At 45.8% G+C, this 27,575-nt stretch overlaps 1 protein-coding gene across 9 annotated transcripts; it reads right to left on the bottom strand.

Moving 5' to 3' along the window:
- Positions 1-419: 419 nt before the first annotated feature.
- On the bottom strand, positions 420-26,307 carry TRIM29 (tripartite motif containing 29). 9 transcript variants are annotated; one of them, XM_069876312.1, is made up of 9 exons: positions 25,149-26,306; positions 17,078-17,173; positions 15,625-15,858; positions 15,077-15,275; positions 11,968-12,051; positions 8,456-8,515; positions 7,102-7,200; positions 5,096-5,172; positions 420-2,702 (listed from the first exon to the last, which is right to left on the bottom strand). In XM_069876312.1, the coding sequence occupies exons 1-9, from the start codon at positions 26,004-26,006 to the stop codon at positions 2,640-2,642; spliced, it is 1,770 nt and encodes a 589-aa protein (XP_069732413.1). In that variant the 5' UTR covers positions 26,007-26,306; the 3' UTR covers positions 420-2,639. The 9 variants fall into 9 exon arrangements, with proteins under 9 accessions (XP_069732413.1, XP_069732411.1, XP_069732418.1 ...); XM_069876310.1 differs by having other exon boundaries at positions 7,102-7,203; positions 25,149-26,305; XM_069876317.1 differs by lacking the exon at positions 7,102-7,200.
- Positions 26,308-27,575: the final 1,268 nt, after the last annotated feature.

Genomic DNA, 27,575 nt, shown 5'->3' with positions numbered 1-27,575 from the left:
AAGCGCTTTCCTCCAGTGGGAACTGGTGAGGTTTCACTCTGGCAGGAGAGAAGCACTGAGATCACCAACAACCACAGGCTGAGGGGTTTCTAGTAACACCCTTGCAGGGAAGGACTTGTGTAGCAGCAGCGTTTGAGGAACCAACCTAGCTGCGTGTATCTGCAGAGCAGTCTCAAGATATTACACTAGAGGTGCTTCCATCAGTCTGGCTTTGGCCTTCAAGGATGTGCAAATTTTCTTTGAGCTGACATGACCCTGACTCAAAATATCCGGAAAGCAGTGAAGAGAAAGCCTCTAGGAGCAGGGAAAATGGGTTCTCCAAACTCCTTGCCTTGTTTAAAGAATATTTTGAAGAGGCTTAACCTCTCTGAGACCCTTGCATGCCCACAAAGACAGAGACAGACCTCATCCCCAGGGTATTTTGATCAGACATGGAGCTTTCTCCTTTATTTCTGCAGTATGTTGCACACGTGAAGGGCCTCATTTACATCAGCGTAGCCGTGTCCTGTCTGAGCAGGTGGAATTCTTCTTGCTTTGCTGATCAAGACAAACATGATAAAAACAGTTCATGCACAATACACTTTGAAGCCGCGCTGCTGGTTCCCCAGGACAGTGAGGTTCTCCTCCGCTTTTACAAAGGGCTACGAGGAGACTGGTGGGGCTGGAAGGGGAGGCCAGGTTAACGCAAATGGGGAGCAGCTCCATTGCTGTCGCCAGTGTGAAAAGTCAAGGTCTGAGGGAGGCCCTTGAAGCCAGGAGATGAAAGAGGCCATGGGGATGCAGAGGTGTGGGGCAGAGCAGAGCTGGTGGGCAAGAGACATTTGCTTCCTCCGGCAGTTCAAGTGCTGAGTGAGGGGCTGCGCATCCCAACTGGCATCGCAGCAGGGCAGGAAAGAAGGGGGGGGATTTTAATATCTGAGTCTTGGAGGAGGAAGAGGCATCGTGCCCACATTTTGGAGAACAGAAAGGAGGTGGTGGAAGCTTTCAATGTAACACAAGGGACCCAAGTGATTACTGGAAACCTGACACCTGCTCAAGGGCAAGACAAAGCCAGTGAGATCTGAGGAAGGGGGGGGTATTTTCTTCTTCACACATATACTCAAACCTCTCAGTATATTTCTTAGCAACTCTATCCCAGTTTCCCTTTCTTCACATCCTTCCCTATCATGCCATCCCCCTCCCCTCTGGTTATTAAGGAAACAAAAAAAATATTATAAAATAATTGCCATTTCAGGTATTCTGGAGCAGCCAACTGTCAACCTCAGAAGTTTTGTCTGAGGTGTTGAATTAACAAGCAGTGAGAATCTTTGCAGGGGATTAGCAAGAAAGTAATTTTCAGGGAGCAAGGGGTGTGACCTCTCTCAGCAAGGTGTTGCAAGCATTTGGGGATAGGAAAGGTGGGGGGAGCTGTTCCAAAACCTGCTTGAACAGAGCAAACCATGGAAAGTAGCTGTCAGGTCTTGGTTCTCTGTTCTGCAGCTGCTTATCACCGTTTGAGGGCATTGATCCTGCAATGGGGCATCTCCTCCCATTGACTGGCCTGGGAACGTTTGTCCATAGCATGGACCTAACATCTCAGCTTTATCCAAGGGGAAGGCAAATAATCTCAGTGAGATCACAGAAAGATTAACCAGCTCTGGCTGGTTTGTAAATAGGGTGCTGATGTGATTCACCTATCCAGGGGACAAATAAAGAACGTTATCCTGAGCAAAAAGCTATGGTACTGATTTTCATTGCCCATTGCGGAAAAAAACCAAACACCTGAACTGCAATATATAATCAATTTTGGTTTAGGGGAATTAAGAAAAACACAACAAAACAAAAAACAGCACCCAACACCTATGGCATCTAATCAATCTTATATTCGTAGGATGGATTTTCTCTTTATTTCTTAATTTGAAAAGGTGGCTGAAGGGGTACTTTAATAGGATAGAAAGCCTCTCTGCCCTCCTGGCCTTGGGCTGTAGCAGCTCTGAATGGGTCCTGTTGGCTAGCTTTTTGGAAGGCAGCAGGAGCAGAGCTGAGCTCAGACAAAGGGCCCTGAGGACATGGGCCATCATGATCATGGGCTGGAGGGAGCCTGCAGGGACCTCAGGGAGGTGGCAGAGCTGTCGGTCCCCATCTGAGACAGGGCCGGATCATGGGGTAGAGAGGCGTGGGGAGAGCTTTAGCCTGGCGCTGCTCCTAGTAGCTGGGGCATCTCCATTCCAGGAGGACATTTGGGGCCCCCAGCTTGGGACCTTCACCAGGATTTAACAGCTATAGTCATATAAACACACTCAGGACAATGAGGCAACTGGTACAGCAGAGCAGGGGATTGCGCTACCCAAGCACGCGTGCTTCCCAGGAGAAGCAGAGCAGCTCGCTCTGCAAAAGCAAAGGGAAGGGCATTGTCAGAGAGGGAATAAAGACAGCAGAGGATGGGGTTATGTTGTTAAGGCCTGCAGAGCTTTCAAGGTGATTAGGTGATTTGGAAGAAGTCCTTGTTTCCTCTAGTAAAGGCTATTCCCTTCTGCACCTTCCCTCTCCCTGGCAGAGATTAGAGCAGTAAGGTTAATATAGTAGCAGGTACATCCATGAAAATCCGCAGCTGAGTCTTCACTCCAAGTGCTGCCAGCTCTTCCCTAAATCTTCAGGAATCAAGGTGCCTCGTTGGAAGTGGCTCCATTGCCTTTGTTGACGTAAAAGGGGCGATAATGTGACTGCAATGGAGAATTTGGGGCACGTGAGTTTGACCTACCTTCTTTTTCTCACCACCTACACTTCACCCTCCTAGGCAGCCCAACCATACGTATCTGAACATACTCCTATCTTAACACCTTCAGTCTTTCCTGTCGTAGAGCAACACTGCCTCATTTCACTCCTGGAGGTGCTGGAGTATTCAAATGCAAACAGTGTTGCTTTTTGATTTATACTCATGCTTTGCATGGGCTTCTTTCCTGAGCCAGCTGAGTCTGTGCATCATATAAAACCTCAGACTATGACTCACAGTTTCATGAGAGGTTTCTAGGAGAAGAGGAATGTCACCTTTATTTTTGTGCTTCTGTCAGTGTCTTAAGTGCACGCTAACCTGAGAACTCATGGGAGTGCTCACACTTAAAGCCATGCATGGTTATGGGAGCCATCAACTGAGTCGCATGGTGTTTTATTTACGCTCTCAGGATGGTGAACCAAAACTCTTGCGCCTGGACTTTCTCACACAATAGAGTATTTTTTCTTTGCACCTCTCAGTGTTGCAGGGCCCAGTACTGTTTGTGTAAACAGAGCGTTAAGTGGAGAGACAGGCAGAGCTTAAAGGAATCGCCCTTTTCTGTCTCTCCAGTTCTGCTTGCCACAGTCCCTACTTGCACCTCGTCTCACCAGGTCCTACCCCTGGCATTTCATTCCTATCTGCAGCATTGCAAATAAGCAACATGTGGCAAAGCTGCATTGTGCAACCTTGGGATGGTCACAAACCACATCTTGCTACTGCGATAGCTGGTTGCACCGTTCAAGGCAAAATCCTTAGGCTGGATGAGAAGGTGCTCACACCAGTGACCAAGGCCATGGGTAACAACTGCGGTTTTGTAGTGTCTGCTCTGTCTTGGGTTTGATCCCTTGCCCAGATCTCATTTGCAGAAGGTGGGAGAGACCTTGCAGCAGCTTGCAGTTAATATCAGGCATGGTGGGAGGCTGAAAGCACGGGCAGAGCAGACCCAGCCCATCTTGCTGCTCCATGCTGACTCCCAATACCTCCTGCTCAATGTTCCCTTTTGTTGAAATTCTTTTCATTTTATGTCTTTAATTTCCAATATAATTAAGAGGTGGGGGGGGGGGGCTTCATTTTAAAGAACTCCCTGTGGGTTACAAAGACATTCCTCCTTAAACAGTACAGTCCTTTGTGAAAATTCATATTTACCGAGCTTTTAGAATGTGTATTACTTAAATACATATTTAAGACTATTTTAAAAGCTAGATTATTGGCCCAATAGACCATAAAAGCTCCTGCAGAGCTCCTGCAGTCCAGAGAATGTATTTCTATTTTGGGAATTTTGAAAGCTTGTATTTGTCAATTCAATTGTTAGGTTCAAGGCTATCTGGTGAATATAGGGTATAAAAATAAAATAGCTGCTACAAGTGTATGCATGAGAGAGAAGGGTAGACAAGAAAGAGGCTGGTGACTTCCTGTGGAGAAGTTACCCACGCTTTCTCTATGAGGATTAAGGAAAGCACGGGTTGTGTTGATGGAGCAGAGCACACTGACTGTCACGCAGTGGGGTGCTTATAGCTAAGATGACCATGCTTGCATCCACCAGTGCCAACGGAGACCTCACGTTCCTGAACAGACTTCTCTAGTATAATACTTCCAATTCAGTGATAGGATGAGGGGGAACAGTTTTCAGCTCATGACCAGGGGGTTGGAATAGAATGATCTTCCAACCCAAACCATTCTATGATTAGCTGGGTATCTAAAATCACTGGGAAGTTTCCATCTGAGCACACACATGAGGAAGAAGGTGATCTTTTAGAAAGGCAGGAATCAACACAAGACAGAAGATACTGCAAAACTTTGCTGTTCCTAGGAGATAACATTTTGCTGTAGCACATTCAGCAACTCCAGGCTGGATTTTCTGAAAGTAATACAGTCTGACAAGGAACGTCCCTTTCACTGGCATTCATCTCCTGGTGGAGCCTTGAAAATGTAGTAGAGACGTCAGCTGCAGTCCTTAGGCAGCCACTTCCTAACTGGTTTGTGTTTCCTCTATTTTCTTCCTTTGGTGTGAGAATGCTCTCAATTCTTTACCTCTCCTTCCTACAAGTCTTATTTCCAGGGAACAGTAAATAATCTCTCACGAATGTATAATCAGAATTCAAAAACCAGATTTCATCTGCAGACATGGGGGCAAAAAACTTGATGATCTTCATTCAGATCATGCAAGATCTTTATGTAGCGTGGTGTGAATGGAAAATAATAGAAGCTGTTGACTTGAAGCTTTTCGTTTCCCATCTGCAAAGGACCCAAGCCCTAGTCTCTAAAGTCTCGGGTGTCCCTATAACAGATAATTCTCTTGCTGAAGCTGTGCATGTGCTTTCACACCAAGGGTATATTTCTTACCAATACAGACTGCTTAGAGGATTTCCATGTCTGTGGCGTCACCTTTGTAGACTGATGTCTCACTATTGAAGGATAAGCTGTGACAACATAAAACAGCCTGTTATAGATCCATCCCTGCCACCATCCCCGTCTCCCCTTGCGAGCGTCAAGATGAGTAGCAGGACTGGAAGTGCCACATCATTAGTATTGCATTGCTTAACATTCAAATGCAGCCGTTTCTGGGGTGGGACACAACAGCTGTCAGACAGATGCCTATTCCACCACCCAATCAGTTAGGAAAAGGGAGTAAAGAAGGTCTAATTAAAATGTCTGAGGAATGCAGAGAGGTGGAATGCAATCAGTCCAATTAAATTTAGGCCAAGTCCCGAACTAAGCATTCTGACTCTTGCAAAGAACACTATGGGCTATTTAATTAGTGCAAAGAGCCGAGACCTGGGTTTCATGTCAGAAATTAATGACAGTACTTCTGGCAATGTGATAAGTCCTAACCCTCTTCTACCACATCAGCTCAGTTCTGATTTAAAAATAATACCAGCCCTGCTGAATCACAACCGGTTTCAGTGCTATCAGGCAATGGCCTTTCCTCACCATCTCCCATTCGCAAATTAATTAGACCTGACTCTGCTTGGCAGGTGCTGATGCTCTTGGATTCCACCTCTAGTGCCCTTGAACTAGTGGGTAGTGAAAAGAGGTTTATGAGACAGTGAATGGGGGATTCTGATGAAGGAGGACAGGCAGCTACAGCATATTTTTTTTAGGGTTGTTTTACAGTGGCTATTATTCTTTCAGGACGATAGCTGTTTTAAAATACCGATGAAGCTAAAGAGGTAAATGGCCACGAACATAGTTTCCATAGTTTGCCATCCAGAGAAGTGGCCCCATGTGAACCTCATGAGTTCAACAAGGCCAAGTGCAAGCTCCTGCCCCTGGGCAGGGGCAACTCCCAGTATCAACACAGGCTTGGGGGTTGAAGGGATTGAGAGCAGCCCTTCTGAGGAGGACTTGGGGGTGCTGGTGGATGAAAAGCTCAACATAAGCCGGCAATATGTGTGCTTGCAGTCCAGAAAGCCAACCATATCGTGGGCTGCATTAAAAGCAGTGTGGCCAGCAAAGCGAGGTGATTCTACCCCTGTGCTGTGCTCTAGTGAGACCCCACCTGGAGCCCTGTGTTCTGTTCTGGAGTCCTCAGCACAGGAAGATCAAGGACCTGTTGTTGCAGGTCCATAGGAGGCCACAAAAATTATTAGAGGGCTAGAACACTTCTCCTGTGAGGACAGGCTGAGAGAGCTGGGGTTGGTCAGACTGCAGAAGAGAAGGTTCTGAGGAGACCTTAGAGCAGCCACCCAATATTTACAGAGGGTTTATAAGAATGATGGGGACAAACCTTTTAGGAGGTCCTATTGCAACAGGACAAGGGCAAATGGTTTTAAACTAAAACAACATCGATTCAGAGTAGATACAAGGAAAAAATACAGTGAGGTTGGTGAAACACTACCACAAGTTGCAGCCACCCAGGGACATGATAGAAGCCCCATACTTGGAAACATTCCAGGTCAGGTTGGATGGATGTCTGAGCAACCTGATCAAGTTGAAGATGTCCCTGCCTACGGCAGGAGAGTTGGACCAGATACCTTTAAAGGTCCCTTCCAACCCAGACCATTCCATGATTCCTAGTATCTTTCTCTCACTGGTTCCTACACCTCTAAAATCATGTGAAATTCTCACCTCTACCCATTACAAATAAAATTTAAAACCCTTGAACTGTTCACTAGGTATAACTTTTTAATACTTTTCAACACTTCAATAAACTCCTGTTGCCCTGGTTCAGCGGAGTAAGTTGCTCATGTAAATATGTGCGTGTATCAGAGATTGACATTCAGGGCAGGAGATATGGGCCAGTTGTAGGACTGCTCCAGGGCTTCTCTGGGGGAGCAAGAACAGGATTAAAGGTCTTACCACCTGAAAAAAGAGCAGAAGGAAGGGGGAAAAAACTAAATGCCTAGTACCGGTCTTAGTGAAGAGGCTCCCGTCAGACTGTTTGCTGAAGTCACCAGGCGGATTCTGTCCCACCGAGGAGAACTGAAAAGGCAGCTTAGTACCATTGCCTACTGGAAGACAGAAGAGGTGGTGTTATTCCAGAGTGTTGCATGCTGCAGTGGGGAAGCCTAAGCATTTCAAAACACAACCTATAAAACTACCTTCAACCAGCTTGGAGCGGGGATGGGAACTGATAGCATTGCTCCTTTTCTTTAAGTAAGAAAAGGCAGATGAGAGCAGTCAGTTGTGGGATCCCAGTGTACACAGTGTGCAAGTGTGAAGAGATCCCAGTGCTACATGCGGGAAGGGAAGAAAAGCCGTTCTCTTGGGAGACCCAGGGTGCAGGTGTGTCTGAAGAGCAGCAGCTTCCTCACAGGTAAACAGCATCTCCAGAATCTGGAGCAATGAGGTGAAACTACATAACTGCCAAAGCTCCCTTGCCTCCAAGCAGCTGAGGCTTTACTCAAAGCTCATTGAAATTAAAGCGAGGCTTCCCGTCCTGGCCTCCTTAGGGTCAGGTCCTGGCTGCCAAAGTGAATCTGAGATGATGAGAGGGAGACAGCCCTGCCTGTGGCATGAAAAGCAGGAATGACTTAGGTGTGGCTGTGAGTCACAAGACCTCCCCCAGGTAGAGTGGACACTTGTAGGCTGCCTCTGAATCGCAAGGAAGGGCAGGACCCTCTGAGCACGAACAAAGCCAAGTAAGAAAATACAGGCAAGTGAGACCAAGACTCAAGAGAAAAGAAGGTGAGGATCTGGGAAGAAAAGGAAGGCATGACTCACTGCTGCTGGTTCTCAGTACACTGGCTCAAAGCACCCCCTTCCCATTGTGCTGGACAGACTTAGCACTGGGCAGGCTCTGCCTTTGAGAACTTAGGAGCTAAGTAAAAGGTTCATGTGCAATGGAAGAGAGCAACCTTGCATTTCTGAGACTAACTGAGGATGTTTGGAGTTCACTTGGTTCTGCCACAACCTCCACAGGTTGCCTTGAATGATGGCACTCCCATTGGTTGCAACTGGTTAGGTATCTCAGCATCTTTACAAATTAGCACCTATGTTGTCCATCTAGTTCCTTCAGTGCGTGAACAATGATAACCAGGGATGCCTTTCCCTCCTACATACATAGTGCATAAAGCAGTGAGACCCTGGGTCTGGGTGTATGCAGACAGCGCTGATAACCCAGCCAAGAGATGATTCTGTGCGACAGTGATTGACAGGTGACAGGACAGCTGAGAGGGGAAGCAGAGAAGGCTGGTTAGTCAGCTAGAAAGCTGTGGCACGGGGGGTTAGATCCTTTCAAACTGAAGTCGGAATTACCCGTACCAAGTGTTTCCTCAGTTGCTTGGAAGGAGGAAAACTCCCATGATCGTGGGTTGAAACTGGCTGTAAAACAAGAGCATCCAGTTCAGCAGTCGGCTCCTGATGAGCTGGCTCAAAAGCCTCTGCCTGGCATTGCTCTGTGAAGCAGTCCACACAAATTTGGAAGCAGCCCCAAACCTGAAATCTGGGTCCAGGGAGTAGAGGAAAGCCTAGTCTTTTTTCTCTGCATTCTAGGGAATGGCGAATAGACTTCTCATTTAGAGAACAAAGCGCTCTCACTGCCACAGAGCTGTCTTTAGCTGCATTAAATTGCCAACTCAGGTTTGTCTACTCAACATGACTATTTTACAAAGAGCCCTGCAGGCAGAGGCTTGGATTGAGAGCTCAAGAGGCACAAGTAGAGGGACATTTCTTGCTGAACCACACATTGTCTCAGCCACTGTGACAAGTATGTGCTCCAGGGTTTCACCAGGACATCATGCTGTGATGCTGACTAGTGCTGCTGTACCCCTCTAGTGAGACACTGGACTCCCAGAAGAGGGAAAAAGAGATGAATACTTAGAGCTGTTATGCTGCCATCCTGTGGACCGCTTTTCTGTTTCAGCAGTGTTTCTACTTAAGCAGTTCTCTCTTCTTCTTGGGTACCTGACTCCCTCCTACTCTTAAATCAAGGACTTCAAAGGCACAAGATGAGCTTTCCAATCCCCTCCTGGCTTAGGCCAAACTGTTTTCAACATCAGGAAAAGAAAGCTCAATGGAACAGGACAGAAAGGGATGTTGAGCAGACTCTACCTCTACCTTTTAGGCAGTATTTGAAACCTTTTACATCTCCCTTTTGCCTAATTGTCTCATCCCTGCAGGGAGATGCTCTGAGATACTTTAATGACAAGAGCAGTGGAAGGCTCCTTGAATTTAAGCAGGGCTTGAAAACCTGGGTTCAACTCAAATCTAAGGAATTTCTTAGTATTGGCTTCTGGAATTAACACAGAGCATTGCTTGGGTAGCATTCCTCAGTGCAGCACACAGACTTGCCATTGTGGCCTCAGGCAGACTTTGCAGTAATCCAACCTAGCAAGAAAAAGGGTGTGTTACAAAAGTATCATGAGATATTCAGGAGTCTGTGCGTATTATGCAATGCAAAGGGGGGTCCTCTTGATTTCCTCCCATTTTATGGAATTCTTTTGGAAAGATGCGATCAGAAGCAGTGTTGGATTTCTACATGACTGATAAAGCACAGAACACTCTAGAGAGTTAAATCGTTATGGGCATACTGCATTATCCTTCGGCTAATCCTTTGCTAGCCATCAGGCAATCTAAATGGGTCATGTCTCCTGTTTTGCCTACTGATTCATTCTGTTCCCCAAGTCCCCATCAGTGTAGTTTGAGCAGCTGGTTCCTTTCTCTCAAACTGTTCCCATAAGAGATTGTGCTTGAGCCCTTGCCCTGGTGGAGAATCCAGCGCTGTTCAGTTCTCATTTCAGCAGAGACCGCGTGCAATCATCGGTGTAGGGGTTTTTTTTGGCCAAAAGTAACTTTGTTGGTAGAAAATAGAGAATAAGTAGTTTTGGAAGACAACATGTCTGTGCTCTCATGAAAACATAGCTGTGTGGACAGAACAAACACTCTCCCAGTAATTCCATACTCAAAAGTCCATTGCAGGAAGCAGGGGGGCACTGAACCGCAACCCACTGTACAGCCCTCACACTGCTCTGTAGCTGAGTGCAGCCAGCAAGTGTCCCCTCCGGCTCCAATGAACAGCACTAAGTAAGAGCAGTACCTGTCGATCCAATTCTTCCTGTCACGTGGCATATCCTTCAGGAGGTAGGGATGCTGGATCCCAGCTGGGAGCCAGGGAGCCGCTGCTCCCATGTCTCATGAACTGATCCTCCAGAGAGGAGCAGAGGGAAGTCCCAGCACCGCAGTCCAGAGCAATGAGCATCCAGGCTATGCCATGCTATGGTTCTGACACAAAGGGCTTCTCACATCAGGGTTCAGTCCTATCCCACACACACAGGAGCAGTGATGGCAGAATGACATTGTCTGCCGTGTCCTTCCCATCACACGCGCACACACTCCCAACTCCTCAAAAGCATGTCGAGGCATTTCCACCAGAACCCGAAGCCCCACGTTTTGGGTAGAAATGGGTTCAGGCCAGGCAATTTTAGAACTGACATTCAACCATCCCTTAAGGTTGAAACCAGTTTTGGATGCAGGGCTGAGACTGTGGCCTCTCCCCAGCATCAGCAGCTCCACTTAGTAGAACATGTGTTTTCCTGACACATGCAAAGCCCTGAAGCACCTGGGACAGAACAGCAGCTTTAATGATCTGGGTGGTGTTTGGAGGTGGGCTCCATGCAAAAAAGAACCCACCACTGGTAAAACACCCCTTTGCATCCTCAGATGAGAAGGCGGGTCCCTAACTTGGGGGCCCTGTAGGAAACCATCCTGCTGATGGTTTGTAGACACCAAGCTAGGAATGTTGTCTCTGCCCCTGGTATCTGTTCCAAATGGCATCCTCACTCCCACGGTGCCAGGCAGGGTTGCCAGTGAGCTGCCAGGCATGGGCTGGTAACAGAGGGGAAGGACAAAGTGGAAATCCAGACAAAGGGCTCAGTGTTGGGAGCTGGGTTGTCCTCATGAAACCCTAACAACATCGCACTTCATATACGCTTTCAGAGCAGCGCTGCTGCTAATTGGTGGTGTATCTCTTCACCCTACCCACCATCTGGCTTTGCAGAACAGCAGCTGTAAACAGCTGGGACATCCAAGCAGAGCCTGTGCTCTCCAGGGACCAGAGGGAATTTGGTTACTTATTTTATGCTGCTCTTTCCATTCTTTTGTTTCTACAGGTATTGCTTTGCCTGGGCTTTCAGCACTATCTGTTTCTTGTTATGGAAGTCCTGACACTAATTTAGAAGTAGGCAGCTGTCATTTTACAAATGAATGTATTGAAAACAGTCATTCACTTTAAAGACTCATCCTGTAGTCTTCATGTAACTATTGAGCAAATCACCAGGGCTCCTATTGTCAGTGTCAGAGCTCAGAAAAAAAAAACCCACTCCTTTTTTCAGGACACATTCCTCGTTTTTTCTATCTTTTCCCTGTAGGAAAAAAGTATGTTCTCTGGTGAAAGTAAATTCCTAATGCAGAACAAGCCTAGTATAGCTTTCACACTTGATAGCACAGTGGAGTAAGCTTCTGGTAGAGAATAACATTTACTTCAACCCAGTAACACATGTAAAAACTCCCCTATATTCTTCAGCTACACTATTGAAAGAGTGCAGTTGCTCCAGCTCTCCTTCATAGAGCTGAAAACCTTGTTTGAAATGAAAAGGCAAAAACTTCTCAAAGCTCTGTAGACTGGACAAAAGATCTGGCATAAGCAAATGCAGAGGGACCGATCTTGTCTGGGGGACAGCAGGAAACAGGGAAAGCAAATATGTGGAGAAATCATTAATGAATTTTCTTCCCTATGCTGTCTTCAGAGAAACCTGACTACCGCTAAGGTGCCATACCTTTGGGAGACAGGAACATGGAAAATCTCTTCAAGTTGTCGGGCTGGTTCCACTCATAGTTGTTCATCATGTACCGGTGGTCACCTGGAGAAGTAGAGCAGGGCATGAGCTCCAGGAGGCAGTTTAGTGGCTTTGAAAGGGATGGAAGGAAGGGGAGCAGGATAGCAGACTGGAATTGCTTCCCCAAGTGCTGCAGGAGAGAAGGTTCTGCCCTTTCAGAACAAGTTCCCCTGTTTTTGTAATTCCTCTGCAGGACTGTCTGGGTGGGAGGTAAAGCAGTGCTGAGGCTGCCCAGAGGTTCTGCCTGGGGTAAAAGACAAAGGTCCCTCAAAGGTGTAGCACAGCCAAAGCTTTTAGCCATTCAGTAGATACACTATCTCCTGAAAATCATAGGGAAACTTGAGGATTGAGGCATTTTCCTACCAAAATACTGCTGTGTGGCTGAAAACATACCCCACTTCAAAAAGCAGTGGTTTGGGTTTGGCTTCTTTTGTGTGTTTGACCTGTGCACAGAGCTGGCTTTCAACCAGCCAATCTTGAACTGCAGGTGTTTCAAAGCTCAAGGGAGTCAGCATTGAGAGGGCTCAATGTGTTGGTTTCTTCAGTTTTTAAAGATGCTAAACCTGAGGTGCAAACAGCTTTGGCTTCCTGGGTGCTTGGACAAGAGCATTTGCTTCAGGCTTTGTGCAAAGTGGATGAAAGGTACCCTTTTGCTAGGTATTATGCAGCCTGGTCTTGGTTTTCTAACACTGGTCCACAGGAAATGATGCTCTCTCAGTGCAGTTGATCAGGAAAATACTTTCTTTGAAGGCTTTAAGTGTTATATAAACCTGTTGTTCTCTGCAAGGGGGTAAATTTAGTTCCCATAATTAAATAGTTCCATTCTTTGATTCTTAAGTCACTGAACAAACTTTTGTTATTTCTCCAATTTATTTCTGTGTTATTTAAACTCCCTAGATGCTCTCTGATTATTTGCCTCTTTGCCACACTACTAAGTAGGTAGCTGTTATGACAACTAAAAGAGAGTGGATTCCCTTTAGAGTCTGCTATTAAGCAGGTTTCGTTCCATTAATAGAATATTTCTTCCTGGGAAGTTTTTTTTACACTAGAAGATCAAGCCGGTTGCAAATGAATTTGTTGCAATGACTCAGGGGGAGTCTGAGTTAATTAAATCCATTAAGTAATTGTGGAGTTATTTCCTTTCAGTCACTAGATGCAGAGTGCTGTCCTCTTTCAAGTGTAACTGTGGTTTGAAAAACAGAGGGCTCTGAAGTTTCTGAGACTCACCTTAAATAACATTTCCCAACTGAGTGGATACCCCTGTTCTACTCATTAGGCGGACTCCAAGCTGTGTACATTAAATCCTGGGTAAAGTTTCTGAGAGTGCCCAGGTTTCTGGCAGCATTTAATTGTTACCCTGCTCTGAAATGTTTTAGTACTTGAATCCCATGGACTTCAAGAACCATTGAAGACTTTTTACATCAGTAACATTGAGAGGACCTTAATTAAAAGGGATCAAGTGATCAAGAAGTAGTCACTCTTTATCCAGAGCTATTAGAACTGAACACGTGTACTTTCCTTGGGTTCTACAAATGGCCAAGTAGAATCATAGAATAGTTTAGGTTGGAAGTGACCTTAAAGATCGTCTAGTTCCAACCCCCCTGCAATGTAAATGTATTTGCTTTGGGAATGCCAAAAAACACCTCAGCAGATGGAAGATGACTTCCTAACTTACGATAACTGGAATGCAAAGTGCTTTTATGCTGCTCATCCAATTTTCAGAAGTGGTGTGAAATAACAGGATCTTGCAGATTCACAACAGTGTTGTGTTGTGTTGTGTTGTGCAAACTGGACTTGAGATCATTCCTGCATCTTTTCAAGTCACCCGTCCTCCTGAACAGCAGGGTGCAATTTATCCTCGTGTTACCTACCCAGCTTCTTGACCTTTGTTCTGGCATTTCATGCAATTAAGTAACTTGCCCAAGGTTACAAAGGCTGTTTGTGGCACAGCTGGGAAGTGAACATCCCTCTGTTTTGGAGTTCCATTCTATTGAGTTCTATTCTATAGCTTGATGGAAAGCAAGTCCTTTCCGTGGAACTAACTAGGAGACACAGTGTTCTAAAATGTAGAAGATTCCTTACAGTGCTGTGGTATGGACCATGACCTCTCCATTAACATATGAAACGTCACCCATCCTTAAACATCACAGAATCACTGGGACCATTTGGCAGTGCATGTCCCTTCAACACCCTGCCTCAGAGGAGGCAGGAAAGAAAGCTTTCCCCAGTGGAACATGCAGAGAAGCTTAATCAGAGAGAGTTATGCAGGTTCAAGTCATAGCTTGACCTGAACATGAAAGTGGAGACCCTTTTACTTGGAAAATCTGTTATTAGGTTTTCAGTGACAGGTGCTTGCAGGGTATTTCATGTTCCAGCCAGGCAAGCAGTGGCTGAAACAGGCTGTTGTAAAATGTTATGTTGTACCAGCAGAGCAAATGTGCTAACTGAGCTGTACAAATGGGCTAATGATAAGATTTCCAAAGTGCTGTACTGGGGTGGCTACAATCACGTTTCTGCCACCGCTTTCTCAATTCACCTCCTACACCACTGAGTTGCTTTAGCATATGTGTGCAGTCTTCCACATAGAAACTGTTGTGCTGAGCTTTCAGGGGCTTGTTGGAGGCTGGCACAAAGCAGAGTGACCCCGCTGGCCTCTTGCAGGAGGGAAGGGTCACTGTTGTTGACCCCCAAATGTTGCTCTGAAGTCCCACATGGGATGTAGCTGAACTGATCAAACACTGCAAAGCCATAACATGAAACAGCACTCAGGGAAGTGGGGCTAGTTTGGATCTCTGGGCCCACTCTCACAAAACACTTTAAATCCCTGGCAGTTCAACTGGCTCCATCCCCACATAGCTCTGGTAGGATAGCTCTGATATTCCAGAATGAGTTTCAGCTACAGGTAGTGTTTCTCTTGCTTTCCTTAGGTCCTTGCCTACTTTCTCCTCTTTGAGAGCACACTCATCACACTTCATCTCATCTGGCTCTGAGTTAGGCTTTGCCCAGGGAGGGAGGGAGGGAAGGAAGGATCAGATCTTGGATACTCTACCATTCTCCATGTGGTTCCTCTCTATGAAGTTGCGGCCAAGGTCGGCCTTGCAGATCTTCTCCACGTGCCTCATGCAGACGTTCAAGAGGTCATCTCTGAGGAGTCCCATGGATGGGCTCATGCTCTCCCCTTCAAGAAGCACGCTGTATGTTGGGAGAGATGGAGGGGGGACGTAATTCCGCATCAAAGCCCCAAACTCCTGTCAAAAACAAGGGAGGAGGTGTTACTGAGAGACCAGATCCTAGGGAACTGTCTAAAGTTAGGCTCCCAATATTATGAAGTGTAAAGGAGAACAGTGAAAACGGAGGGAGCAGACAAAATGTTCTGCCTTTGAGCTGTAGCTTTCTACAAAAAGTCAGGTGTTGGCATACCTAAGTTCATTCTTCACCTACCAGAGCAGAGAGAGCTTCAAATGTCTGAGTTGGTTCTTGCCATACATATGCACTGAACGGGAGATTAACACATCTTACGCTGACCTGGGGTTTGTCTTTTGGACAAATCCTGACCTCATGGGGAAAAAAAGAAAAGGGAAATGAGATCTCAGTTACCTGCAGGAAGAGCACGGAGTCACTGATCTGGTGTATCTGCTCTCTGCTCTCCTTGTCCTCCCGCAGAAGCTTTGCCCTCTCTTCCAGCTCATCCACAATTTCTTTCACGTTCTCTGATGCAATCTTTTCCCTCTGGTCCAGGGCAGCCTTCACTTCATCCCTCTGCCTTTCCAGGTCACGGATCAGCTCTTTGAAATGCTGGTCCACTGTGGCTTTCTCATTGGTGGTGTAGTTCTGTGGAGGGAAGGGGCAGAGAGAGGGCGCAGCAGGAAAGACACAGGGAAAATGAAATATTAAACTTCTCCAGGAGTCACTTGCTAGCAGAGGAATACAGAGGGATATGTCTGGGGATTTTCAGCATCTAGTCTGTGACTCTGGAGACTTTGGTATGTAACTCAGCACCAGAAAAGTTGTGCCAAGAGAAATAAGATCTGTTCTTGCAATAATTGTGTGTGTGATCTACAAGGCATACTGCCTTCATGATTATAAGAGCACATCTTTTATTTCAGTTCATGAACTACACTCTTAGGTGGTATTTAAAAAACACTGCTTAACCTTCTAAATCATAGTTCTGGCTCCTCAAGAATTTGAGGACCGAATTCCCACCATTTCAAAAGATGAAAGGTGCTGAAGCAGTTTTTACAAACCTGACCTCTACGTCCCTCTGAAATATTCCTCAGGAGGGCTGTAACTACATTTAGAGTTAAAATTTCTAGGTCAGATTTCCAATAATAATAGTAATAATAGTGGTAATAATCATAATAAAGCATATGAAAGGTAGAACTGGCAAGCCAATGTGTGTGTACCACATCAAGGGGAAAAGAATAGCTTTGTCTATTAATATTATGCAAATTTTCTGCAGTGTCTCCCAAATAGTGTTTTCACTGCTCTGTTTGGTTAGGGTATAAAAGAAAAAAAAAACCCACCACCATTACTATATTCTAACCCTTAGCATGGTGAAAGAATTATAAAGGAGCCCTATATCAGTATGGAAATAAGCTGTTCCATTATAAACAAGATATTTGTTGATGTAACTTCATCTGTTCCTGTTCTGGGCAATCCAAAGTCTATCTGGAGTACATTTTTGTGTGTGGTCTTGCAGGAGAAAAGGCAGCACACCTGTGTTTCAGAATCAGCCTGGTTACTGCTGAATGAATAACTAGAGGGGACCCAAAGCAGGGAGGTGCCTTGGATCATTTTGTAACAAGGCTGCGCTGCCTTTTCTTGATCTCCTGCAGGGTATTTTGCAAGATGACTTCAGTAGGAGTTGTTGTTTCCAAGATTTGGCATGAGAGCGTTTGGGAGAGCGATAAGATAGAGACTGGGTAAAGGATGTAAGAGCTGGGTACGTCAGAGAAATTAAGGAAAGGAACACGGTGTGAGGGAGCAGAAAAGAAAGTTCTAAGTACAAGAGAAGCATAGAAGCGCCCTTAAAAGAATATCCCATACTCACCTTGATACGGTCCCTCTCCTTCTGCCACTTATCTATTTCGTCTTCCACCTCAATAATCTTCAGCTGCAGTTGCTCTTTCTGCAATGAAAGCTCAGCCTGTGGGAAGAGGGAAGAGTCTCATGAAGTGGGGTTGAGGGTGGCCTACTTCAAAGAGGTGCTGTGCCTCCACTTATGCATTTGTCCCTGAACAATAATAGCTGGGAGGTACAGGTTCTTGGCACTGCTTGAAATGGAGATCATGTGCTGACACTGGACAAGATCCCAGAGCTTCTGGCTGGGTCAAGAGATTCAGTTCCCTCAGCAAAGACAGCAGCAGAGGCACCCACCTCCTAGGTTACTGTCACCGTGCTGCTTTTAATCACATTAGAGTCATTAGCTGGAGGGGGAAGAGGCCTGTTTCAAAATTCAGCTGTGTATGCAGCGAAGGGCCCATCCCAGGGTGTGCCTCTGCAGCAATAACAGTTTTCATGTAATTACGGAATGACGTTTGACGAGTGTTGCAACAAGAGGATGATGCCTCCGGCAGGAATTCTGTTTAGACAGGATTGTGGATTAATTTGCTCTGAATTGAGAGCTTTCATGTTATGATGAAGCTGGGGAATGCTTGGGAAAAAAAATAAATAAATAAAAACACACAAAAGGAGGAGGTGTAGTCAACCGTGCTTGGCTTAGATCAGCAACTTCACTGGGATTCATTTGCATTTTGTTTTGCACTAGCTTCCCAAGGAAGCTCAGACCAGACAGTTGGGAGCAAGGCAGTTCACGGACTGGAGCCTGTGGAGGACCAGGCACGGTGCGTGGTGTCTCAGGCTGGTTGGTGTGCATGCTGGAGCAGACCATGACCCAGCTGTTTAGTAATGCCTTGCATTACTAACTCTGGGCAACCCTTCCCTCGGTCGTTCATATTCACCACATTCTTCCCAACAGATCATGACAAAGGCTTTGTTTACGTATTTCAAGCCCTTTCTGTGTTTCATGCGTGTACAGGTTGGTCATAACTGTAACTACAGGCAATCTGGCTGTGGGACGCTTACCCTCAGAGCTGTTTAGGAACTACAGAGTTGGCAGAAATTCCCTATATTCCACAACCGAGCTGCGTCGTGTTAGAAAAGTTCTATAACCCTGCTGTTCATGTGGGATCCTTTAACAAATGGCTCTGTTACCCCAAATCACTGACATTTAGGCCAAGAGTTAAGGCTAAGGGAGACGAGGGATGGGTAAATCCACTCACACAGCAACTAATAGAGTGAGGTCTCCCTGCTATTAAAACACATGATGTAGTTCCCACCGCTTTGCCACCCATCCAAGAACATAATACAACAGGAAAACCCAGGTCTTCTCTTGTGATCACAGTTGCCCTCAAGGTGGGAGCTTAAATGCTTTCAATTCTCTATTCAAGGAGTAGAAAATAGCATCAGATGATGAAGAGCAGGCAACAAACTGTCAACCAGTACAGACCAAGGAAATCAGCCCATCAGGGCTCTTGTCTTGGTGCCAGTCAACGTAGTGTCTGAACATCCTCTTGAGCTTGAATCAAGCACAGCTGCCTCTGAGAGCCATTGACTCTAGCTGTTCCAATTTAGAAAATCTCTATTTATAGAGGGGAAAGAATTTGATAGTTGTTTTATTGCCTTATAAAACTGAAGAAAAGGGAACAAAAAAGGCAAATATACTCAAAGGTATCTCAATGCCAGAAGAGCTGCATCCTCAAATTTTCATTCTTATTGTCCTTGTTTGTTGAGAGTTAGGAAAGCACTGACCCTCTAAATATTATCCATACACCCTGAGAGCCAACTGAGTGCAGTCATGAGCTCGTACTGTGCAGAGGTTCAGAGCAGACATGGGAGCATTTAGCAGTACAGGACCATCAAGGGAACCATGTGGGTATCAAGATGAGAAAATTCACTCTGCTACCGATCAAGAGAGAAAAGGCACGAGCTTGATCCTATAATTTTCCCATTTTCAAGACAGTGGCATGAAGGAATGCATGCTTTTTTTCCGTTCTCATGTACATTGTGAGAAGTCCTCTGCATCAAGGCACAAAGGTGTGCAATCATCTTTGCACAGCAGGGAAATGCAATGAGGTAAAAGCGTTTTAGATCCAGATATCCATCATAGAGCAGTAACCAATGTGAGAAATTACGCTATGATGCAAGTTGTTTCCTTGAGCCACGGAGCTACATCTAGATGGCATTAATTGTTAGCAAAGTAAAAAGCACATCTGCTGAGCCATGGGAAGTTGTTTCCCTTCTCATCCTTAAACATCAGGACATTCTTATGACAAGACCATGAGTGAAATCATACAGAGAGGGACTGGAGGGGTTTTTTGAGAAAAGAAGACCTTTTGTAGCCCTGAAGAAACTCCCAACGGGTTTGAAAAGAGAGGTAACAGGAAAAAAAAAATCAGGTGATCACTTAGAAGGTCATGATAACATTATATTTTATAGTACTTTTTAATAAAGATGGGTCTCAAAGAAATTTTGCAAACTCAAAAGTAATAGCTGACTTAACAGCTTGTTGTAGATATAATATCCCTTCACCCAGAAAGCTAGTTTGGGTGCCTCTGGGATGGAATGTAACAACTATTTAAGAGCAGACCCACACTACCATTTAGAGTGAGAATTATGATTTGCAAATGGAAATTGAAGAGATAGTTCCAATAGCCGGAATGCAAATAGCCCAGTCATCCAGGTTTGGCTGGGTTTAAAATGCCTATACTGAGGCAGAAGAAACATCAGTACAGACAGCACAAAGGCAAGGCAGCTGGAGGGAGGTATTTTATTGCACGATAGTGCAAACAATAAAGCTAAACTTACCATAGAAAAGAGGTCCAAGGAGACCATGGAATAGTACAGGAACTGGTGACGTGGGCACAAAGAGGCAGATTTGATAGGGATGGACATGGACCATAAGGTAAGGGGGTCAGCAGAGGTAACTTCATGATATTTTTAAGGTCCTGGTCAGCCTGGGGCTGGCTGGAAGATTGTTTTAGCTGTCCGCATATATCCTGTGTTATATTTACAGTAGGGTGGTTACATGTACTGGGGACAGCAAACTTCTTAGCTTTATTCCCTATGAAGAAACTTCTATCTTTCTTAACACTTCCAGGGTCAATAGTCCTGATCCTCTTATGTGATGGATCACCCAGATAAAATTCATTGGGTGAGACTTGGGGTTCAGAAGGTCCTAGTGAAAGATGATATATTGGGGGGACTCCCTGTAGTGCAGAAATAACAGAAAGAGTGGATAAGATCTAAGAAATACGAGTTTAGACCATTCAGTTTGACCACAGCAAGTTGAGAAATGCTGGCATCAAGAGTCTTTGAGCTAAGAGAGGATCCCCTATCAGAGTCTAAGTTACTTAGGACAGTCGAGAGGCCAAAGTGAAAGTTCGGAGTGTACACCTAAACAACTGTGCTGTGAGGGACCTAGCAATGTGAGATTATGAGTCTTGTGTCATGAGGCAACTCATTTTTGCAAGGCAGCATTACAAGCATCATCATGTCTTAATGGTCTGGGAACCCAGGCCCTGAATTGAGGAACACCCCTGTGCCACTAGCCTGGAAGAGCTGTGCTAATTACCTGACAGCAACAACCAAATGTAATAATGAAGCTAGAGCAGAACTGTTTAAACCAGTTGCCCCAGTCAGGCTGAGAAAGTTGGGGTTGTTCAGCCTGGAGAAGAGGAGGCTCTGGGGAGATCTTAGAGCAGCTTCCAGTAGGGAAAGGGGCTCCAGGAAATCTGGGGAGAGGCTCTTGATCAGGGAACGCAGGGATAGGACAAGGGAGAGTGGTTTTCATTGAGGTGACATTTTAGGAAGAAATGTTTTCCTCTGAGGGTGGGGAGGCCCTGGCCCAGGCTGCCCAGAGCAGGGGTGGCTGCCCCATTCCTGGAGGGGTTCAAGGCCAGGCTGGATGGGGCTTGGAGCCCCTGATCCAGTGGGAGGTGGCAGGGGGTGGAACTGGACGGGCTTTAAGGTTCCTTCCAACCCGAACCATCCCATGAGGTGCTGAGGGTTATGGTTTAGCGTTTGATTGGAATGGTTGGACTTGATGAGCCGGTAGGTCTTTTCCAACCTGGTGATTCTATGATTCTATGACTTCATTATTTCCTATTGGAAGGGAGATGGCTGAGGAATCAGCAAATTTTTTGAGACATTATTTCTGCTGGTTGTGCCATTACATTTTTCTATCTAAGCTTATGTTAAGCAGAGGTGGGTGTAAGTGAGCTACAGTCTCTGGAGGTTCTGCCAACATCTTTGCAAAAATACTACCTGTCACTGTGTGAGCTGAGGCCAGGAAAGGCTCTACTCTGCACAGTTTGAAGAGAAATCCTTACCTGCAGACTGGTGGATTTTCCTTGGGTTCTACCCTCACTCTATGATTCTATGGTTCTATGAATACAGACAAACAGGCAAACCTACTTGAAATCACTGTTTGCAGCATATCAGCTTCCACAGCCTTCCGGCTAGGGAAGTCCTGCAGGGAACCAGACCCATCTCTGTGGAAAGACCATCTATTTTAAGCCGTGTCCACAGAGCAACCACAGCTGGCGTAGATAACATCTCACAGCCACATCATGCCCTAACTTTGCATTGGTGGGAAAGGACAAAAATCCTTCCAATGCTGTATTGATACAGTCTTGTTTGCTCTGTATTTAGACAGGGATAGAAATACAGAGAGAGCTCTGATGGAAATCCCTCTGAATCCATCTCTGTGGATGGTTGACTTCAAAGCCCAGTTCAGACTCTGTGAAGTCTCCCCTTTTAAAAGTCACTTTGTTGAAACAAGGAACACCCAGCTCCTGTTTCAGCACAGTAGTTCTCTGCTGCCTCTTTAAACCCACTTTGCAATGTGAACTTTTCTTTAAAGGTAAAGAATTAAAGAAAAAAAAATCAAAGTGCTTTTCACCAGAACTGACCCAACATGCTGAGTACTGGATAGTAAAACCAGGTTATTTACAGCTCTGTGATTGGCAAGTGCATGTGAAGTTGTCTCATTTTGAGAACAGCCCTGTAAAACAGGTTTTGAATGAAGGATTCCCTTTCAAAATGAAGGATTCCCTTTCAAAACGAAGGATGCTGTCTGAAAGGGGGGCTCTGGTTCTGCTGATAAATCAAGCTGCCCAGAGGGTTTCATGGGAGTGTGCAAGCTGCTATTGACAGTTTTCACTTTTCACCAGCGTGTGGTTATTACCCAGCATCACAGGTGACTTCTTTATTGTTTCTTGTACTGATTCTGCTGGGGGTGTTAATTTGCCTTTAGCAGGAAAGTAATGCAAAGTGGATCTGGGGAAGGTATTAAAGGTTTGCTGGGTAAAATACACAATAGCACTGGGTGGAAACTCAGAAAGGGTCTGTCTTCTCTGCCGAGTTGTCTCTGTTTGCCCCCCTGTGCCTTTCACCCTTGCCTGCTCAGCAGGATGCCAGAAAAAGGGGGATGAGGGACTCTCAACCCAGGCTCCTGAAAAGTGCAAGATACTGCTGTGCTCTCCCTCCCTTCCTCAGACAGTGCCATACCAAGCTTTCTGCTGCTTGTCTAGATGTTCTAACCAGTAGGTATCTGCATACTGGCTTGTTTGCATTCCTCTTCTCTTAGGCAAGTAGAGTTACTTAATTCCACAGAAGGATCTTAAGGTCTCCTTTGCTTTCCCAGCACTGAAACACAGCACCTCTCTTCCCTAAAGGCCAATAGCAAAGATAAACCCATGAAACAGACTGGAACCTGTGTTAATTCTGCAATACAAAGGAATAGTTGTACCTAAAACAAGCCTATTACACCTTATTATATGATAGTTTTGTGCTACCAGGTTGCTGAGCACCAAGGTTGACAGGCTGAAGCACATCACAGCATCCCCCTGCTGCCAGTGCAGCTGGAATCCTCTCCAGGTTTGGAGTCAACCTATCACCAGGAACTGGGAAACCCTTGCAGATAACCCTTGCTGCTTGGCAGCCAGCACTGTGAGAAAGGGTCTGTCTGGATACAGCTGTATTCTGGTCACCAGTCCAGTGGCACAGTTAACAAATTTTGAGGCAGAGAAGCTACCATGGAGCTGCTTAAATGCCAAAATGTGAAAATGAGGCAGGGATGGGGTTGACCTGATGTGGGTTTTTTGCTTATTCTTTCCACAAAGGCCAGTAGCCACAGTCACACTTTGCCACTCTTCTAATTTGTGGTCGTGTTCCAGCTCGGCTGATTTGCAAGACTTGAGAAGAATAGGTGGTGCACACAAGGGACTTGGAAATGTTCATTCCTCTCTGTGGTTGGTGCTAAGGCTCCACCAAAGATGAATAAATCAGGGCTAGGAATAAGCATTTGTAAGCATTAACAGCTATCCTGTTAATTGTTTTTGTCTGAGTGAATGCTCACTCAAGTTACAACAAGATCAAAACTTGTCAGGAGAAACTTGCACATGTGTATGATTCATGTTAATAAAACCCTAAATCCTTTAGGCTTAGCAGCAGCAGAAACAGCACAGGAACTAAAGTGTGGAGCTAACACAAGCAGCACAAGGGCTCTGAGAAAGAAATCAAACATTATTTAAATCTTAGGTAAATTCTTCTCTGCCCAGCTATGGTTGCCTCTTTAAAAGCAAGGTGTTTGAGGTCCATCCAAACACAGGAAGAAGGCTCTGGCCAGCTTTGGTTCCTCAGTGAGCAACTGTTAACCTCTTTTCAGTAGAAGTGGCTAAGGGGAATTGGACAAAGTGACAGGCATCAGACACAGGTTTGTGAAAGTTAGGCATCAGTAGACATCAAAAACATAAGAACAAGCACTTAGGAAACAAACTGCAAAGCTCTGCAGGAACTGCTTTGGGAAAGACTGTCTGAGACTTGGAAGAAACCTTGTCTGGTTTCAGTAAGGCTGCAATTGGGGATGATATTGCAAGAAAAGACCAAACATTTGCACAGGAAGAGAGAGATAAGATGCTCTTTCAGCCTTATGAGATAAATGTTCCCTGCACCTTAGAAAAAGTTAAACTGTTCTTCCAAATTAAGAGTGACTCAAGAACTTCCAGCACAGTATTTGGCCATTCACGACGTCAGAGTGCTGGGTTGAACTGTGCTTTAGACCGGGATTTAGCAAATCTTAGTGCCCTTCCAGTTTCTGCCGGTGTGGCTCTAGGCAAATTGTTTTACATTACCATTTTGTGACTCTCCTTTCTGTAATTTCACCTGCCCTGTCTGCTTAGATCAGAAGGTCTCCAGGCCAGAACATGCTCTTACTTTGGGGATGTACAGCTCAGAACGTGGTGAGACCCTGATCTTGACTAGAGCTAGAGGAATGATCATACATCCACCCAGAAAGCAAACAGCAGGAGACTTTAAGCAAACAAAGGCAGAAGACTTTTCATTAGAGGGAGCACTGTTTCACACAGCAGCTTCATCTCCTTAGACGTCCATCCTCTGAACCTATTGTAGTAACATTTCAGAGGAAATTATTAGGTTTTCTGTTTGCACCGGGATTTTTCCTTCATTGAAGCTTCAAAATAGTCTTCCCATAGGTGTGACTCAACACTATTATATCCGTAACAGAAAAGAAAAACAAGAAACCATAATCTCGCTCTAAGCTGCTGAGACAGCAATTTTCAATAGTAACCTAGCAGCCACTGCTAACTTGAACACCACTGATGTGACCTCCTGTATTCTGGAGGTCCTGAACTCAAGCGATGCTCCGCCCTTCTGGCTTTGGGTAACACTGCACAAACACTGTCAGAAGTTGAGTCAGTTTTTCAAAAATTTTGCATGCAGGGCTTGGATTCAGCTTCTGCTGAAAGTCAGTGGTACAACCAGGGCTGGAAACCACGTTCTCCACACCCCCAACCCTGTCTGCAACACAAGACCAGCACTATGCTGCTGGAACCAGCCATTAGAACGACGATTCCATTGCAGCAGAACAAAGGCAACATCAGTTCTCCACTAAATGCTTCCCACCCACCACCCCTGCATCCCAGAATGACATTGCAGACATGATTTTAGGAGAGACTGTAGGCTGCAGAGCGGAAGCTATGGTGAAATACTGAGTTTCATTGAAAAGACTGATGGGAACGTACAATAAAAAAGAGCATTACCTCTTTTCCCGCTTTCTCAATCTCCACTGTCACTGTGCTGTGGTTCTTGTGCTCCTGGAACATGCAGAGGTAGCAGATGCACATCTGGTCTGTCTGACAGAACAGCTCCATGGTCTTCCCATGCACAGGACATTTTCTTGCTTCAAAGTCCCTGATGGGGTCCAGGAGCTGGTGGTCCCGGAAAGCTGCTCCCTCCAGATGGGGCTTAAGGTGCAGCTCACAGAAGGAAGCCTGGCACACCAAGCAGGACTTCACGGCCTTTTGCTTGTTATCGATGCAGGAATCACACAGAACATCCTCGAGCTTCACCCTGGGTCGTGACCCAGCTGTTCTGTCAGGCTTGTTGAAGGTGGGTCTTCTCAGGTCCCCTGTCTCCACCAGAGGAAGGGAAGTTTTCTTCAGGTCCCCCATCTGCCCCCCAGAGAACAATGATTTCCTCCCTTCCCCTTCACTAGGCAGGAAGCTCTTTTTGGAATCCAAGGAGAAGAGGGACTTCCGAAGATCGCCTTTCTCTGCAAAGGAGAGGGGTGGTCTCCTCATGTCTCCTATCTGTCCACTGGCATATTGCATCTTCTTTGAATCTGCTGAATCCATGCTGAAGTAGGTCGATCTCTTCTCATCGGACGACTCCACAAACTGAATGATGGGCCTCTTCCAGTCACTCCCAGAGAAGAGGGAGCTCTTGATTTGCCCCGTCTCCAGAGAAGCACTGCCAGTGCCCTTCATAGGTTCCTTCTCACCTCCGCTAGTGTTTGTGGTCTTCTTCACTTCTTCTTCTTTTTTGGGGGCAGATGGACTCTTCACATCCTCTGGCTTCCCAGTGGTACCGTTTGTCCTTGCTGCAGTCCCCGCTTCCATCGTCTAAACAGGGCAAATTGGCTTCACTGCTCAGTCTTTCCTCCAGTTCCTCTCTCTCAACCCCCTACAAAGCGGGTATGTCTGCCTGGTTGTTGTCTCAGCAAGGAATGACGGTGGAATGCAGAGAAGTTTCTGCACAAGTGACACACCTGGAGCTTCTGCAAGGAGGAGGAGAACACCTGGATTATGCTAGGTAGACGCAGGAAGAAAGAAAGGAGCAGACGTTACCAGGGATCAGAAGCTACAGCTGTGCAGTTAATTATACAAGGCAGTCCACACCCAGGAACATTCTTGTCTAACCAGGTTTGGGAGGAAGGGCTGTTTATATACATAGAAATGTTTTTTTTTTTTAAAAAAAAAAAAAAGAAACACATTTTCATTAAGATGTAGCAACCAGTTTGACCGCTTGTTTCAAAAATAAGTTCACTCATCGCTGCCAGGAGCTGAGGTTACCTCCTTGCAGAGATGGGCAGGGTCAGAGAGACCATGAGATGCCGAAGATGGGTTTGTTAACTGGGTCATGCTCATGCACAAAAATAATTATGGTTGTAATTAAAATGAACGCCTAGAATAAAGCATTCTTAAACTGGGTTCCCCTGAGGGCTTACGGTATTCAGGAGGACTGGGAGGAATAATGTATGGATAATACTGGGTTTAGAAGACCCCATTATCTTTATTTTGATTTTGATGTTGGGTTTGCGCAAGGTCCATCTATCCAGACCTGGAAATATCTAACCATGTATCAAATGAGCACAGCTGACCTGAAGTAAAAATGGGCTAGTCCTGTTTTTCCCACAGGCCATGCGATCTCCACTAACACAACTGGCAGAACAAAACCCCCATCAACTATTTCAGCGCATGTTCTCGCTGAAGTAAGAGTTCAGCTGTACCTTGTTTAGCCCTTCCCATAAATGTCCACTGAACCAAGAGACGCACCTGTAATATTCCTGAAGACAAAATATTTTGCAGCTAGATGGCCAATATATTTCTTGCAAGAAAAAAGCAATTGAGAAGATATTTTAAATAAATCTGTCTCCACTAGCTGTATTCCTGGGGAATGTTCAACTTGTTGGATTCTCAGAAGAAAATGGCTCTCTATAGAATCCTAGAATGGTTTGGGTTGGAAAGGACCTCAAAGCCCATCCAGTCCCACCCCTGCCACGGGCAGGGACACCTCCCACTGGATCAGGGGCTCCAAGCCCCATCCAACCTGGCCTTGAACCCCTCCAGGGATGGGGCAGCCACCCCTGCTCTGGGCAACTTGGGCCAGGGCCTCCCCATCCTCACAAGAAAGCATTTCTTCCTAAGATCTCATCTCAATCTCCCCTCTTCCAGCTGAAAACCATTCCCCTCATCCTATCCCTGCACTCCCTGATCAAGAGCCCCTCCCCAGCTTTCCTGGAGCCCCTTTTGGTACTGGAAGCTGCTCTAAGATCTCCTCAGAGCCTTCTCTTCTCCAGGCTGAACAAGCACTGGTAGATCCCATAAACTTCAAGAGAAGAAGGTTGGTCCTCCACTCATATCATATCATATCATATCATATCATATCATGTCATGTCATGTCATGTC

The sequence above is a fragment of the Phaenicophaeus curvirostris genome, chromosome 25 (assembly GCF_032191515.1).
Source record: "Phaenicophaeus curvirostris isolate KB17595 chromosome 25, BPBGC_Pcur_1.0, whole genome shotgun sequence".
Classification (NCBI taxonomy): Eukaryota; Metazoa; Chordata; class Aves; order Cuculiformes; family Cuculidae; genus Phaenicophaeus; species Phaenicophaeus curvirostris.
This window is presented reverse-complemented; position numbering and strand designations above follow the sequence as displayed.

Excerpts from the sequence above, each read along its gene's own strand:
- TRIM29 (XM_069876310.1), bottom strand. The coding sequence starts at position 26,006 with ATGGAAGCGGGGACTGCAGCAAGGACAAACGGTACCACTGGGAAGCCA. Across the intron at positions 15,859-17,077 it reads AGGAGAGGGACCGTATCAAG|AACTACACCACCAATGAGAA; the intron begins GTGAGTATGGGA and ends TTCCCTCCACAG. Across the intron at positions 8,516-11,967 it reads CATGTTCCTGTCTCCCAAAG|CCAGTTTCAACCCACGATCA; the intron begins GTATGGCACCTT and ends CTTGTTTTACAG.